Consider the following 17,899-nt stretch of genomic DNA (forward strand, 5'->3'; position numbering starts at 1 on the left):
TGGTTGAAAGAGGGACTGGATTGACAATTAAACATTCCAGGATTCAGCTGCTTCAGGCTGGATAGGGGGTATGCAAAAGGAGTGGGGGAGTTGAATTATTGGTGAAGGAGAATATCACGGGCGCGATTCTCCGAGGCTGCGCCGGTTGGGAGAATCGCCGGCCGCTCCATTATATTGCGCGACGCCGGTCCGACGCCATCCCACCATTCTCCCAACAGGTGAGAACAGCCCCGTCGAGTTCTGCGCCGTGCCAGCCGAAGAATCGTCCAGACACTCACAATGGGGGCGAGAGAATAGGGGGCTGGGATCAGGCTCTGACGCCGGAGTGAAACACTCCGGTTTTCACTCTGGCGTGGGGACTTTGTCTCCCTATGGGAGAATCGCACCCACCAGCTGTGCTGAGGGAGGACACCTTGGAGGATTCAGGCAGCGAGGCAATATGGGTAGAGCTCAGGAATAGGAAAGGTGGTGTCACAATGTTGGGGGTGTACTACAGACCTCCTAACAGCCAGCGGGAGATATGCAGGCAGATCTTTGAAAATACATAAACAATAGGGTTGTTGTGGTGGATGATTTTCACTTTCCCTATATTGACTGTGGGACACTGACTGCTAGAGGCATGGATGGAGCAGAATTTGTAAGGAGAGTCCAGGAGGGTTTCTTGAAACAATATATAAATAGCCCAACTTGGGAAGGGCCATATTAGACCTGGTGCTACGGAATTAGATCATTTCGGGAACAATGATCATAATTCAATAAGTTTTAAGCAGCTTATGGAAAAGGCGAGAGTGGTCCTCAGGTGAAGGTGTTAGACTGGGGGAAGGCAAATTACAACAACATTAGGCAGGATCTGGAGAGTGTTGACTGGGCGAGGCTGTTTGAGGGAAAATCAACATCCAGCATGTGGGAGACTTTCAAATGTCTGTTGATTAGAATTCAGGACCAGCATGTACCTGTGAGGACGGAAGATAAGGGTGGCATGTATAGGGAACCCTGGATAACGAGGGATATTATGAACTTTGTCAAAAAGAAAAAGGAAACATTCATAAGGTCTAAAAGGCTTAGGAATATAAAGCAAGTAGGAAGGAACTTAAGGTAGGAGTTAGGAATGCGAAAAGGGGTCATGAAATGTTGTTCGCAAACAGGATCAAGGAAGATCCTGAGGTGTTTTATATATATGTAAAGAGCAAGAGGGTAGCCAGAGAAAGGGTTGGTCCATTCAAGGATATTGGAGGGTATCCATGTATGGATCCAGAGGAAATGGGAGAGATACTAAATGAATACTTTGCCTCAGTATCCACCAAAGAGAAGGACTCGGTGGATGAGGAGTATAGGATAGAGTGTGTAGATATCCTGAGTCATGTTGATATTAATAAAGAGGTGTTGGGCATCTTAAACAGCATTAAAGTAGATAAGTCCCCAGGCCTGATGGGATCTACTCCAGAATACTGAGGGAGGCAAGGGAGGAAATTGCTGGGGCCTTTACAGTAATCTGTGTATCCTCATTGGCTACAGGTTAAGTTCCAGAGGACTGGAGAGTAGCCAATGTTGTTACATTGTTTAAGAAGGGCAGCGGGGATAATCCAGGAAATTATCGGCCGGTGAGCCATATTCAGTGATAGGGAAATCATTGGAAAAGATTCTTAGAGATAGGATTTACTCACATTTGGAAACAAATGGATTGATTAGTGATGGTTTTGTGAAGGGGAGGTCGTGCCTCACTAATTTGATTGAGTTTTTCGAGGAAGTGACAAAGATGATAGATGAGGGAAAGGCAGTAGATGTTGGATACATGGACTTTAGTAAAGCCTTTGCCAAGATACCTCATGGTAGACTGGTACAAAAGGTGAAGTCACATGGGATCAGAGGAAAGCTGGCAAGTTGTATGCAGAACTGGCTTGGGCACAGAAGACAGAGGGTAGCAGTAGAAAGGTGCTTTTAAGAATTGAAGGCTGTTCCACAGGGATCAGTTCTGGGGCCTTTGTTGTTCGTGATGTATATACATGATTTGGAAGAAAATGTAGCTGTTCTGATTAGTAAGTTCGCAGGCGACACAAAAATTGATGGAGTTGCGGATAGTGAAGAGGATTGTCACAGGATCCAGCAGGATCTAAATTGGTTGGAGTCTTGGACGGTGAAATGGCAGATGGAGTTTAATCCGGACAAGTGTGAGATAATGCACTTTGGAAGATCCAATGCATGTAGGAATTATGCAATAAATGGTAGAACTCTTGCGAGTACTGACAGGCAGAGAGATCTGGTCTTGCATGTCCACCGATCACTGAAAGTGGCAACGCATGTGGATAAGGTGGTCAAGAAGGCATACGGCATGCTGGCCTTCATCGGTCGGGGCATTGAATATAAAAGTCGGCACGTCATATTGCAGCTGTACAGGACCTTAGTTAGGCCTCATTTGGAATATTGTGTACAATTCTGGTCGCCACACTACCAGAAGGATATGGATGCTTTGGAGAGGGTACAGAAGCGGTTTACTGGGATGTTTCCTGGTATGGAGGGCACTAGCCACGAGGAGAGGTTAGAGAGGTTCTCACTGGAACGACGGAGGTTGAGAGGTGACCTGAAAGAGACAAGATTAAGAGTGGCATATCTAGTACATTTCTGCTCAACCCTAACAGCATTTGGCAAAACTGCTGTTCAACATAACATCCTCTAACAGATTAGCAAAACTACAGCCAGACCTCGCTCCTCCCATTAATCACATCATCTGTATCCCACTAAGCTCCATGACCTGCTTAGCTAGGACTAAATACAATCCCTCATAAATTATCTACTCTCCAAGGAATCTCCAGCAATCATAACAATATCCCATTAGCCGTTTATCTGTAACCAAGTAAGTGGTTTGAATGAATGATTACCTCACCTTTTGCAACTCTTTAATTACAGATTTATCAGACACACTGTATGTATTTTAAACCAGGGATTTTAATAATACTACTGCAACCAAATATAAAACATAATATCTAACAATTTCTACATTCATCACATGGCCGCACAGGTCCCTTAACAAGCTCATCAAGGGGCCATTAATTGGTAGTGAGTGAGTTCCCCTCTTCCTGCCAACGCTTTGAAAATTTAAAACTCAGGAGGTTTTGAGACCCTGAGGCAACCTCCTGGAGAGCAGCTTTGAAACCCCGCCTGCAGCAGGTCATGATCATATGGTCCTTTGAAAATTGATCCTTTTCATCTCAATCTCTACTTGCCACTGACCTGCTGAGTATTTCCAGCACTTGCTGTTTTTTATTTTGGGTTTCCAGCAGCTGCAGTATTTTGCTTAATCTTTAATGTTTAATTCATTGCAACTTCTCCTCTCGGACTTCCCACCTTGATGTACTTGACTCCTCTTTGGGGTTCATATAAAACATGAGCCTGACTCTCCTCCCATCATAGATGTTGCCTGACCTCCCTTATTTCAATTACTGAGAGTGTTTGCTTACTGTCCCGTGTTTATTCAAGGCTGGTGGAAAATGTCAGAAGTATTAGCATTAAATTCCATTTGCCATATATTTGTCCAATTGCATTAAATGATCGAAACCATCTTTTTCTTGAGGTGGATGAACCATCTGCCCTCTTGTGGGGATTTGAAAGATCCCTTTACCAAATTAGAAGAAAAGTACAGAGTTGTCCTAGCCAATACTTATCCCTCGACTAAGGTTATCAAACTGACAATATGCTCTTTGTGGGATCTTGGGTGCAAATTGGTTGCCACATTTCATGCTTTAAAAGTACTTCAGTAATTATGAATCTTTTTCCGGCAACTTGAGGCCCTAAAATGGAGCTATACAAAAATTTCTACCTTAAATCCTTCAATGTTGTTAGGCTCTGTGGCCCTTCTGCATTCCCTACATGAACAGTATTTGCAAGCAAGATGTAGGACCACACAACAATCAAATTGCAAAGGATGAAATTATCTTATTTTAAGGAGACATCCTTACTCTATCTTGAACTGTGCCCAAATGGACAATTGGAGCTCTGGGAATTGACACAGCTTAGTCCAGGCATCACAAGTCACAGTATCACAGTATGGGACTTGTGGCAGGAGCCTGGTCTCAGTTTGCTGATTCAGCATATCGCTGTGATATCACAATGACTGAATATGTGAGCTTGGCAAGGTGGGTGTTAGGGCTAACACCCACTGGCAGAACACTGCCCAATTACTACCTGTTGGCAGCAGATTTTCATCAGTCGTTATTTCTTTAATGTGAAATGTTAAGTCCGTTTCTCACTCCAGGTGCTGTCTGGCCGGCTGAGTATTTCCAGTCTTTTCTGTCTGTATTCATCTTAATCTGTCTTTTGGGTTTGTTTTGTTGTGAACAGATGCTGAATTTTATTACATCTTTTTATTCTTACATTCCATTTAGCCTTGAAAATGCTAAAAAGAAAGCAGAGATGGACCTGATAATGAAACTGGCAGAGGAAAAGAAGGCCAAAAAAAGACATGAGCTCCATGACTTGCAAGACGAGTTTAGAGAACTTCAAGTAAAAAACGCTGAACTACCTGAGCATGTCCAGCTCAAGAAAGAGGCATGTCTTAATAGTAACATTTATTGTAATAACTACATTGTCTTCAATAGTCCCAGATGACCTTTGAGGGGGAGAGCTGACTGGTGGTGATTTAACCTGAGGATCACCTCAGGTGAGGGACAAGGTTGAGAAGGCAGGGCCTTCATGAATTACCTCGGCCAGTATGGGAATTGAACCTGTGCTGTTGGCCTCGCTGCACCACAAACCAGCTGTCCAGCAAACTGAGCTAAACCGTCCCCCCTTATTGTATATAATAAGGCTGACTTCCCTGAGAGCCTTGGAGTGGACGATGGGGGTGGTGGGTGCGTGGTGTGACGTGGAGGGACTGGCAAAGGAGTCAACTGAGTGTGGCACTCATGCTGTGTGTTTGCACATCAAATCAGTTTGGGAGTGCCAATTTTCTGGACCCCATGAGGGGGATGGCCAAATTACATTCACCATTTGGAGGCATACTGATAACGTCGCAATGCGACAGACTGAGTTTTGGATTTGCCGTGAATCCCTGGTCCACATTCATTGCAGTGCAATCATTTATGTACTAATTGGGGTTGAGAGATGCCTTCCTTACCCTGAAGTTGCTCAGAGCTAACTTCATTCACAATCAGTTAGTGCGGTGGCAGTCTTGTGCTTAGACCCTCAGTGTTTAAAACCAGAAATAATTTAGACCCTCACCTTTCGGATGAAAATATTGTAATAGAAAGTAGATCAAAGGATATGGGGCGCGATTCTCCACTCCCACGCCGGTTGGGAGAATCGCCTGGGCCGCCAAAAGTTCTGGGGACGCCCTCCCGCGATTCTCCCAAGCGGCGGGAATGGCCCGGTCGAGTTTCGCAGGCCGGAGGATCGCCGGAGACACCGAACATGCCGATTCTCCGGCACCCCCGCTATTCTGAGGCCCGGATGGGCCGAGCGGCCAGGCCAAAACGGCGGGTTCCCCCCGGCGCCGTGCACACCTGGTCGCTGCAGTCGTGAGCGGTGCGTGAACGCTGGGGAGGGCGGCCTGTGGGGGGGCGAGGGGGGATCCTGCACCGGGCTTTACCTGAAATGTGGGGTGGCCCGCGATCGGTGCCCACCGATCGTCGGGCCGTCCTCTCTGAAGGAGGACCTCCTTCCTTCCACGGCCCCGCAAGATCCATCCCCCATCTTCTTGCGGGTCGGACTTAGAGAGGACGGCAACTGCGCATGCGCGGGTTGGCGCCGGCCAACCCGCGCATGCGCGGGTGACGCCCGTTATGCCGCGCCGGCCGCGTCATCTATGCCGCGCCGCTTTTACACGGGCGACAAGGCCTGGCGCGTATAGATGACGCGGCCCCGATCCTGGCCCATTGTCAGTGCCTGAATCGGTCGGGACCGGGGCCGTTTCGCGCCATTGTGAACCTCGACGGCGTTCACGACGGCGCGGCCACTTCGGCGTGGGAGTGGAGAATCGCGCCCAAGGTATTGGGACTTGAATTGGACAGGAGTGGGATGTGTTCCTGGGTATAGGATTTTCAGGACCGAAGGAATGAAGGCAATACATGGCAATGTTAGTAAAGGATTCTATTGCAGCATTAGGATTGAATTACATTCTGGGAGTGCATTAAGACTGTGGCAATTCAAGCCGGAGGCTCACTAACATAAATTCAGGGTAATAAGTGGTTAAAGTAAACAAAGCTGCTTCAGGATTGCCTGCAACCCAGGTACAAGTGATAAAGTGAAATTCTTGATCTGTTTATCTGTTATTCACAGAGGAATGGCTGTTGATTGGGGCACCAGTAGAACTTCCTAAACTTTGTCCAAAAATGCTATGGTATTGTGGAATGTATAATTACTGATAATTCACCAGTGCACTGTGTTATGTTATTAACCCTGTGGGCTCTACCTATGGGCCATTGTGTGGCTTCACCCACGGGGGATATGTTGGGGCATGTACGGGCTCCGCCCATGGCTCCACCCCCTTTACAGGAAGTATAAGAGCTGCTGACCTGCAGGGCTGCCTTCAATGTTGTACCGGTCACAGGCAGGCTCAGTTCTAAGCTGATTAAAACCACGGTTTACTTCTCCACGTGTCTTCGAGTGAATTGATGGTCGCATCAGGTATCTTTCAAACCACCAGAACAGACAGGCCTTTCAGTGAATGCAGCACTCCATCAGTATTGCATCAGTACTGCACTAAAGCATCAGGCTCAGCTTGATCCCACTGACTTCAAACTTTGAGGTAGAAGTACAATACTGCGCAAAGACAATCACTCAATAAGACCATAAGATATGGAAGCAGAATTAAGCCATTTAGCCCATCGAGTCTGCTCTGCCTTCCAATTATGGCTAATATGTTTCTAATCCCATTCTCCTGCCTTATCCCCGTAACCCCTGATCCCCTTATTAATCGAGAATCTAACTATCTCTTAATGACGCTCAGTGACTTGGTCTCCATTACAATGACTTCCACTGATTCACCAACCTCTGGCTGATGAAATTCCTCCTCATCTCTGTTTTAAAGGATCGTCCCTTCAGTCTACGGCTGTTCCCTCGGGTTATAATTTCTCCGACTGGTGGAAACATCCCCTCTATGATCACTCTATCTAGGCCTCTCAATATTCTGTAAGTTTCAATAAGACCCCCCTCATCCTTCTGAACCCCATTAAGTACAGACTTAGAATCCTCAATTGCTCCTCATCTGACAAGCTCTTCATTCCAGGGATCATTCTTGTGAACCTCCTCTGGACCCTCTCCAAGGCCAGCACATCCTTCCTTAGGTACGGGCCCCAAAACTGCTCACAGTACTCCAAATGGGGCCTGAGCAGAGCCTCAGTAGTAGATCCCTGCTCTTGTATTCTAGCCCTCTCAACATGAATGCTAACATTGCATTTGTCTTCCTAACTGCCAACTGAACCTGCATCTTAACCTTAGACTGTTCAGATTTCCAAAAGCTTTTCCCATTTAAAAAATAGTCTATGCCTCCATTCTTCCAACCAAAGTGCATAACCTCACACTTTTCCACTTTGTACTGTATCTGCCACTTTTTTGCCCACTCTCCTCGCCTGTCCAAGTCCCCCTACAGCCTCCCTGCTTCCTCAGCACTACCTGTCCCTCCACATATTTGTGTATCATCTGCATACTTAGCAACGATGCCCTCAGTTCCTTCTTCCAGATCATTAATGTACATTGTGAATAGTTGTGGTCCTAACACTGATCCCTGCGAAACACCACTAATCACTGGCTGCCATTATGAAAAAGACCCCTTTATCCCACTCTCTGCCATCTGTCAAGTAGCTAATCCTCTATCCATGCTAGTCCCTTGCCCCTAACACCATGGCCTCTTATTTTATTTTGCAGCCTCCTGTACAGCACCTTGTCAAAACCTTCTGGAAATTCAAATAGATCACGTTCATTGGTTCTCCTTTTCTCCTTTGTCTAACCTCCTTGTTACCTCCTCAAAGAATTCTAACAGATTTGTCAGGCATGACTTCCCCTTGACAAAGCTGTGCTGACTCAGTCCTTGCGCTTCCAAGTATTTCACAAGCTCATCCTTAATAATAGACTCTAAAATCTTACCAACAACCAAAGTTAGGGGAACCGGCCTATAATTTCCCATCTTCTACACCGCTCCCTTCATAAACAGGGGTGCTAAATTAGCCATTTTCCAGTCCTCTGGGACGCTTCCTGCCTCCAGTGATTCCTGAAAAATCACCACCAATGCCTCTACAATCTCCTTAGCTATCTCTTTTGGAACCCTGGGCGTAGTCCATCTGGTCCAGGTCATTTAGCCACCGTCAGACCTTTCAGTTTCCCCAGATCCTTTTCCTAGTGAACCCCATTACACTCACCTCTGCCCCCTGATTCTCCTTAAGTTCTGGTGTGCCACTGGTGTCTTCCACTGTGAAGACTGATGCAAAATATCTGTTCAGTTCCTCTGCCATTTCTTTGTTCCCCATTACTACTTTTCCAACCTAATTTTCCAGTGGTCCAATGTCTATTCTTGTCTCTTTCTTACCTTTTATATATAAAAAAAAACTCTTGTAATCTTCTTTTATATTACTAGCTATCTACACTCATATTTCATCTTCTCCCCCTTATTGCATTTGAGTTGTCCTCTGCTTGCCTTTTTTTAGAAAATATTTTAATAAGGCATAATTTTAATAATTTTAAACATTAAATTTCAACAAAAACACAATAATATAACCAACAAACCCCAGCCAACATGGCTTACACAAACAATGCCACCTTCCCCAATCCCCTCCGTTGGTTCTCCTATCTTTACTCATCTCCCCCATGCCCACTCCCCACGGACAGCTTAATTTTTCTCAAAGAAGACGGCTACCACCTCCGAGCAAACCCCTGCAACGAGCACCTCAAAGCAAACTTAATTTTTTCAGTCTGAGAAATGCCGCCATGCTGCTAACCCACTCCCCTGACTTTGGGGGCCCAGAGTCCCTCCACCCTAGTAATATCCCTCTCCGGGCCACCAGAGAGGCAAAGGCCAGGACGTTGGCCTTTCACTCCCTGGGCTCCCGGGTCTTCCGACACACCGAAGATCGCCATCTCTGGACTCGGCACCACCCTCACTTGTAAGACATAGACCTCTGACATGACGTCAGAAAACCCCTGCCAGAAATTCTTCAGCCTCAGACACACCTATAACATATGGACATGGTTCGCAGGCCCCCCGCACAGCGCCCTCACCTATCTCTCACCCCCTCAAAGAACCTGTTCATCCACACCACAGTCATGTGTGCCCTGTGGACCACCTTAAACTGTATCAGGCTGAGCCTGGCGCATGACGAGGATGCATTAACTCTCCTCAGGGCCTCCTTCCAAAACCCAGCCTTCAACTCCCAACCCAGCTCTGCTTCCCACTTTCTCTTCACCTCCCCTATCGGGGCCCCATCCCATTCCATTAGCTCCTTATAGATCTCTGAGACCTTCCCCTCTCCTACTCCTGTACTTGACACCACCTTATCCTGTAACCCCTGGGGCGGCAGGTACAGGAAGGTCGTAACCTGCCTCCGCACAAAACCCCTCACCTGCAGATACCGGAACCCATTCTCCCCTGGCAACTCAAACTCCTCCTCCAGCTTTTCCAGGCTCGGGAAACCCTCATCAATAAAGAGATCCCCAAATCTCTCGATCCCTGCCCGTAGCCACCTCCGAAACACCCCGTCCAGACCCCCGTCAATTTCAATGTGTGCAACAAGCTTATTTACCTTGTTTCGTAGACTGCATGCATTTAGGTACAACCCCCTCACCCCTCAATCCTGCGTTGCCCCCCCCCTTCTCATATTTGTTCCCTTTTTTGCTGTGCCTGAAGTTAGATTCCTTCTGCTTTCTATACTCACTGTGCTATTACGTGTTCTAGAAACTTTACTAACCTCTCTTGAGCGCCTCCCCCGCCCGCCCCCCCCCCCCCCCACCACAACAACTGAACCCTCCCTCCCACTATTTATTTAAAGCCCTGTCTACAGCCTTAGTTATGTGATTCGCCAGGACTCTGGTCCCAGTATGATTAAGGTGAAGACTGTCCCATCGGAACAGCTCCCTCCTTCCCCAGTATTAGTGCCAGTGTCCAATGAATTCCAATCCATTTCTCCCACACCAACCTCCTGCTACTGCTCCTGTGTTGTGTCCTGTAGCTGAGAGCCATTTAGTTTATATCCCCATTTGGATTTCCCTTTCTTAGCTTCATTTAGCCTTACACATGTCCACCTAAAATTTGCCAGTTATTACTGACCTTCCCAATTTACCATGATTCCATCGTATTTGATATTGCCATTTGCCATGCTTACTTTTCGTAGGATTTTGAGCTGGATCGCCAGATTCGAAAAGATATTGAGAGACAAATAGCTCATCGGATTGAATTAGTTTATAAAGAAATGGCATGGGAACGGGAAAAGTATCACATTGGCCTCCAAAAGCTCCAAGCCAGGTAAATTGTTGAATATGAGTATCAATTTTCCAATGTTCATAACGCCAACATTAATCAGTCTATGTGTCAGCATGTTAGAATTATTAGTGGAATCCTGCTTTTCACAGTAACTTCATTGCAGTGTTAATGTAAGCCTACTTGTGACACAAATCAAGATGAGAGATCCCAGTAATGCGATGAAGGGCTACTTGTATTCTCCATGAGCATGGTGTATGTCACTGTTTGTTTCTTGCCTGAGTTATTGAATTGGAGTGGCGCATACAGGCGCATCCCATGCCTGCAGCAAAGTCAGTGAATGTACCAGCTCATAACGTCAGTGACCTGTCTGCGCTGACAGAGGATACCAAGTGTGATTATGGCAGGACGCATCTTTATTATTTACTCCTGAAACAACAAGCATTATGAAACAAGCTGCACCTTGTTCTGAAGCTATGTAAAGGGCCACTCAAGAAGTTACCACTGCGTTTTACTGAGGCAAAATGTTTGGAAGCATTATCATGTACTGCTGGAACAATTTTGAAGTTTTTTGCTGACTACAGGATGAGAAGAAATAATATGCCTTGCATCGGTATGGGGCAGTAGTTGCAGTGCCACCTTCTCTACAACATGAGGAGGCGGGGGAGAGAGGGATAAGCGTACAAAGAAGAAGGGGGAGGGGCTCTCCACAGAAGGCCGACTCACAAGGGGCACCTGGGAGCCTTAGTCCTACACAGCAATGAGCCAGAAGCGCCTGAGGAGGTTATAACTCACAAAGGAATTCGTCATTGAGTTCTACCACCTTTTTGCTGACCTTAAACCTCAAACCAGGGTGAGGACAGCCCTCCGAGTGGCTGTGAAGGTCACTGTCACCTTTGCATTCTACACCACTGGATTCTTCCAGGTGGGATCATCAACAATATATGCTGAATTATCAGTGTGGTTCATAGAGACCTGTACAAGAGGAAAACGGATTGCATGCTCTTGTCCCTGAAGAGGGAACACCAGGATGGAACCACCCATGGGATCACCAGGGTAATAAGCCTTCCAATGATGGAGGGCACCTTCAACTACATCCATGCGGTTCTGCTCCCACATCAACCGGGAGCAATACAGGAAATTGAAGAGCTACTGTTCTTTGACTTGCAGTTAGTGCGCGACCACACCAAGAAATTAATCTTCTGACAGCATCCACAAAACTCTTTCTGTGCCATCTTGCAATATCAACAGTTTTCGGACTTCATGACTATTAGAGGCTGGGGCAACCCACACACAAGGCTTAAGATTCTCTTCTACCATTCTACTATGTGGGGGTCAGAGAACCTTCAATGAATGCATGGAGCTTCCCCCAACATCATGAAGCAAAACATCGAGATCCTTAAACAAATGCTCTGCTCCTTGCATCTCTCCGTGTTATCTCTGGTAGCAATAAATGAGGCGGTAGAAAAGACGTCGGAGACAGTGCGGCAGAATGGCGAAGTGTTGAAAGGGTGGAGAATATACTTTCGTGGCATAGCGATCAGTTGGCCTCGTTAGATGCTGAGCTTCATAGGGTAGAAGAACATAATAAGGGCCTGAGAGCAAAGGGCAACGATCTGGCAATAGGTCAAGATAACCTTAGAATCTTGGGGCTGCTTGAGGGGGTGGAGAGTCCGAGGGCCACTGAATACCTTGAATCGATGTTTGGAAGTTGCTGAGGGAGGAGGATCAGCGTCCCTTGGTCGAGCTTGATCGGGCCCACCAGCCGCTTAGGGCGAAGCCACGGGTGAATGAACCACCATGAGCGGTTTTAACGTGTTTTCACAGCTATTGGTTGAAGGAAAGGGTTCTAATGTGGGCCAAGGAGAATCAGAAGGGACTAGGAAGGCAGCAGTATCCGCATCGATCAAGACATTGCAGCAGAATTGGCAAGGAGGTGGGCAGCCTTTAACAGGGCAAAATTGCCGCTCTACAAGAATGTTGTGCGATTTGGCGTGGAGTACCCAGGAGGCTGAGGGTTTTGCACAAGGCTAAAGATCATTTTTTCGATTTGGCGGAGGAAGCGGAGGCATTTATCAAAGCTGACGGACTTGGACTGGACATAAGGGGCTGGAAAGAAATTGGTTGATGGTTGGGAAGGGTCTGCATATGGACTTTGTAGAAGCAACTGTGTATGTACTTATATTTTTGTTTCTCTTGTTCACTCTCCGCCTCTCTTTGCTTTTGTTTGGTGATAATTGAAATTGTTGCAGGTTTGCTTGGGGGTTCTTTATCTTTGTTATTTTTTGTATTAAGGGGTGCTTGAAGTTTGGAGAGACTGTTTAGATAGGGGAAATGTGTAGGGGTGTTGGGCTGTTTTGGATGGTAGAAGGCAAGGGTGGGGAGTTTTGGTTAGAAGTCTGGCTTTTGTCTTAGATGGTTTATTTGAGTATGTTGGGCTCTGGCGGAGGGGGCTACCTTGCTAGCTGAGTGATATTGAACAGGAGCGAAATGAAGGAAGGGGATGTGGCTTGCGGGACCTGTTTAAGCATGCACCCTTCAGCCTAGAAGTTGTGAATGTGGGGAGAGGAGAGAGGTAGCAGTTCGAGAGGAAGTGGTTGGGGGATTTCTGGGAGGGGCGCTAGAGTGTGCACAGTGACTGGTTTAGGACATTGTCCCATTTGTGGGATGGAGCAGGCGGCTATCTTGTGTGCACTCTGGTTGCAGGAGTATGGTGGACAGTGCAGGTGAGCCCTCGAGATAGAAATCGTTGATTTGAAGTGAGGGGGTGAGAGAACCCGATTCGATTGGTTATGTGGAATGTGCAGGGCTTGAGGGGCCCAGTGAAACGTGCGAGAATGTTCTCATTTTAAAAAGTGTGCAGGCCCATGTGGTGCTTTTGCAGGAGACCCACCTGTGGGTAAGGGACCATGTTATGCTCTGTAAGAGTTGGGTTAGCAAGGTGTTTTGCCACTCCCCCTGGCCTTTGATAGCAGGGCCCAGGGTGGGGGTGGGGGGGGGGGGGTGGGGGGCCAATACTTATTAATTGAATAGGCTGGTTCCAGATGATAAGGTGGGAGCGGACCAGGGCGGCAGGTACGGCATAGTTACGGGGACATTGGAGGGTAAGTCGATAGTTTGAGTGAGTGTGTATGTCCCAAATTGTGATGATGTGGAGTTCATGAAGAAGATGCTGACTGCGATACGTGATATAGGGCACGATTCTCCGGTCGCATTGTGCTCTCGCTTGAGTGCAATGCGGCCAGAGAATACCGGGAAAGGCCCCCAGCGAGCCTCCCATCAGACTCCCCGCCTCCCGGGATTCTCAAAAGTTACACAAGACATCGGAATCGGAACCCCGTCCCAAATGGGCAGGACCGAATGACGCTCGTGGAAGTAGGTTGTAAATCTACTTAAGACCAACCTGTGTGAGGTCTACCGGCCTCCTTCGATTCTTCAGCCTCTCCTGCATGTACATTTAGATATTTGCAGGTGCGTGACTTCGCGAAGAAGATCTTTCCGATGTTCCTGGTGGTCACCCTTCCTCATTGCTGAAGAGGGTTTTGTCACTGGCAGGGATGGAGGCAGTGATTACCTCGAGGATTTATGGGAGGCTTATAGCGGAGGGGGCAGTATCCTTGGAAGGGTTTAAGGCCAAGTGGGAGGAGGAGTTGTGGTCCGAACTGGAGGAGGGGGCATGGTGTGAGATTCTGCGTAGGGTGAACGCAATGTCGTCATGTACAAGGTTAGGGCTGATGCAGTTAAAGATAGTGCATAGGGCCATTTGACCAAATTCAGGATGAGTAGGCTATTTGCGGGAGTGGAGGATGAGTGTGAGCATTGCGGGAGGGGCCCGGCTAACCATGTACACATGTTCTGGTCATGTCCTAAGCTCATGGGGTCCTGAGTCTCCTTTGGCACCATGTCGGCGATCCTACAAATTGAACTGAAGCCTTGTTCCATCGGGGCCATATTCGGGGTATTGGAGCTGCTGGGGCTGATATTCTGGCCTTCGCCTCGCTGATTGCTTGAAGGCAGGTGCTGATGGCTGCAGCTCACTTTCTCTACCCAACTCCTCGGTATGGCTGGGGGATCTTATGGAATTTTTGCATCTCGGGAAAATTACGTACACCGTGAGGGGCGTAACTGAAGGGTTCTATCGAAGATGGCAACCGTTTATATTGTCTATATATTTAGCTGGTCACCGTCAGTTTTTAGAGGGGAAGGCTTGGTGGGATGTCTGTTTGACTTTTTGGAGGGGGTGGAGGCTTCGGAGGGGAGTTTGTTATTATCTATTATTGTTTTTGTTGCGTAGAAAATTGAAAAAGTTGAATAAAATATATTTTTAAAAGTTAGCTGTTGATATATCCACAGGTTTCGAAATGCGGTGGAGTTTGACTCCATCATTGTGCGTTGCTTTGAAAGTGATCATAAAGTATCAACATATCGGGTAACGTCTTTGTCTGAAAAGTATCACAAGTTGAGGATTGACATGTTGAGGAGGAGCCTGATACAGACTGACCCCAGAAGCATAGACACCCTTTATAAGGAAAGCAGATCGGCAGGTAAAGTCCTTCCCAGGAATACTCAGTGACCCATCCTTTTGATACCATGCCCTTAGTAAATGATATCATACGCCTCACAGCAAATTGCTAATCATTTTTATTTGCAATGCCTCATGTATTTGCATACAAACTATTCAAATCTGTTTTTCTTTTCAACTTGCTTACTCCCTAATATGTTAGTTTCATTTCTGCTTCTTTGTTTTCCCCTTTGTTTTCCCCTTCCTCTTCTTTCAACTTGCTCTCCCCACAGGACTAATAACCCTCCCAGTAAGACCTCTTGTGTAAGTCCAGCCCATCTATCCTTTGCAGACTAATTCTGTCCCAGAATTGGCTCCAGTGGTGTGGCGTAGTTGTCGACTTTTTCCACTTTGCGGTTACTGCAGCACTAAACAGCTTTGGTTTGTGTGGATCTGTTTCTGGAGTGACTCTCTTGCGAGGAAGCAAAGGTTGCAATGTCATCCCATAATTTTTCCTCTTGAGGGTCCAAGGCTCTGTGAGCTGCTCTTGATGATTCCCCATATTTCATGTTGAGGCTTCGACCTAGTGAGAGAAAACTTATTGTCTGGTAAATTACTGCTCGACTTTCTTTAGGCTTAGATAAGGGTGTGGCTGCACAACAAGACTTAGATGTTGACCTGTTGAAAGGTTCTCAACACCCACAAGCAAAAATGAATGTTGGAGTGAGACAAACTGACAGACTGCAGAATTTGATGACTAAAGCAGAGAAGGCAAAGAACAAAATTGACCAGAGGAAAAAAGAATGGAAAGATCTGTGAGTGATTGTTTTTCATGCCTCTTTTAACTATTTAAATGTTTTTCCTTTTCAGTGAAAGAATGAAGGAAAGTAAGACTGAAAACCTTACCTGGTGTATTAAACTGCATGTATTCTATGCAAATCTCTGATTCCATCGCCCTATCATTGATGACCATGCCTTCAACTACCTACATCCTAATCTCCAGAACTCTCTCCTTAAACCTTACTATTACTCAACCTTATTCCCCTCCTTTAACATGCTCCTTAAAATCTAACTCTTTTACCAAAACTTTGGTTAACTATTCTAGTTTGCCCTTAGATGGCTCATGTTAAATTTTATTTGATAATGTGCCTGTGAAGTTTCTTGGAATGTATTCATACATTATTGCTGAGGTATAAATGGAAATAAAAGCTAAATACTGCGGACACAGGAGATCTGAGAGAAAGACAGAAAGTGTTGTGGAAGAATTCAGCAATTCTGGCAACATTTGTGGAGAGAAAAAACAGTTAATGGGCGGAACTTTCCAGCCGTTTCCACCGGCGGTGAAGCCCACCACAGATTTTCCAATGGTGGTGGTGGGGGAGGGGGGCACATAAAACAGGAAACCTGTGGTGGGACCAGAAGATTCCATTGCAGGCCAGTGGCAGGCAACCTCCACGCAGCGGGATGTCTTGAGTCCAATATGAATGTTTGGACTTTTTTTTCAATACTTAAACATTTTTTTCCCCTAATTACTGGGCAATTTAGCATGGCCAATCCACCTACCCTACACATCTTTGAGTTGTGGTTGTGAGACCCACGCAGGCAAGGGGAGAATATGCAAACTCCACAAAAACTATGATCCGGGGCCGGAATCGAACTCAGGTCCTCGGCACCGTGAGGCAGCACCGTGCCGCCCTTACTGTTCAGACTTGAAATGTTATATGCGATTCTCTGGCCTCATTGTGCTCGAGTGAGAGCGCAACGAGGCCAGTGAATAGGGCAGAGGCCAGAAACGTGAACCGTATCAGGCGCCAGTTTGCGATGCAACTGGCCCGGTGCCATTGGCCAAATTGGGATCCCGACATAGTGTGGCGAGAAACCAATTATCACCACTTAAGCCCTATTTCCATACAATGAACAGGAGTCACCCCATATCCAATATGTGGCCTCTCCAGCAAGTGGTTACGCTGGTGCCGATTAGTGCTTCTAAGCTGAGGAAGCTGAGGAGGTGAGTAGCCATCTTTGCTGGTCTTGCTGCCCCAGTGCTCGGTGGGGGGAGGGGTGGCATGGATTTGGATTTGGTTTTATTGTCATGTCTACCGAGGTACAGTGAAAAATATTGTTCTGCAAACAGTCCAGACAGCTTGTTCCATACATGAAAAGCATACGACATATGATTAGTACACAATATAAATACATAGACAGAGACACCAGGGGAAACATACGGAGTGTAGTGCTACTCAGTAGAAAAGATGCGTAGAGAGGTCAGTTCAGTCCATAAGAGGGTCATTCAGCCGTCTGGTAACAGTGGGGAAGAAACTGCGTTTGAATTTGTTAGTATGTGTTCTCAGACTTTTGTATATCCTGCCCGATGGAAGAAGTTGGAAGAGAGAATAACCTGGGTGGGAGGGGTCTTTGATTATGCTGCCCGCTTTCCCAAGGCAGCGGGAGTTGTAAACCGTGTCAACGGATGGGAGGCGGGTTTGCATGATGGACGGAGCTGTGTTTACGGTCTTGGGCCGCGCAGTTGCCATACCAGGCTGTGATGCAGCCAGATAGGATGCTTTCTATGGTGCATTTATAAAAATTGGTAAGAGTCAATGTGGACATGCCGAACTTCCTTAGCGCGTGTCTCCACCATGCCAAACCCTGGATTGTGGGCGGCAGGATGATGCAGTGGTTAGCACAGCTGTCTCACGGTGCTGAGGACCCAGATTTGATCCTGGGTCACTGTCCGTTTTGAGTTTGCACATTCTCCCTGTGTTCATGTGGGTTTCACCCCCACAACCCAAAAGATCTGCAGAGTAGGTGGATTGGCCGTGCTAAATTGTCCCTTAATTGGAAAAAAATAATTGAGTACTCTAAGTTTATATAAAAAACAACCTGGATCATGTATATCCATTCCGAGGGAAACCCTTGTCCCTGCTCGGCTGTACCAGCTACCATCCGTAACCTCCACCGCCTGCTGAGGCCTATGGCCATGCAGCTGAAAGCTATTG

At 46.8% G+C, this 17,899-nt stretch overlaps 1 protein-coding gene across 2 annotated transcripts in view; it reads left to right on the forward strand.

The window, feature by feature from the left end:
* The window catches only part of LOC140428191 (cilia- and flagella-associated protein 44), a 371,239-nt gene that overhangs the window by 234,488 nt on the left and 118,852 nt on the right, over positions 1–17,899 (forward strand). For both annotated transcript variants that reach the window (XM_072514361.1, XM_072514362.1), the window contains 4 exons: positions 4,380–4,542; positions 10,314–10,444; positions 14,753–14,943; positions 15,535–15,715. In XM_072514361.1, the coding sequence (XP_072370462.1) occupies positions 4,380–4,542; positions 10,314–10,444; positions 14,753–14,943; positions 15,535–15,715 (666 nt within the window). The remainder of the gene's footprint in view (positions 1–4,379; positions 4,543–10,313; positions 10,445–14,752; positions 14,944–15,534; positions 15,716–17,899) is intronic.

The sequence above is a fragment of the Scyliorhinus torazame genome, chromosome 8, assembly GCF_047496885.1.
Source record: "Scyliorhinus torazame isolate Kashiwa2021f chromosome 8, sScyTor2.1, whole genome shotgun sequence".
NCBI lineage: Eukaryota > Metazoa > Chordata > Chondrichthyes > Carcharhiniformes > Scyliorhinidae > Scyliorhinus > Scyliorhinus torazame.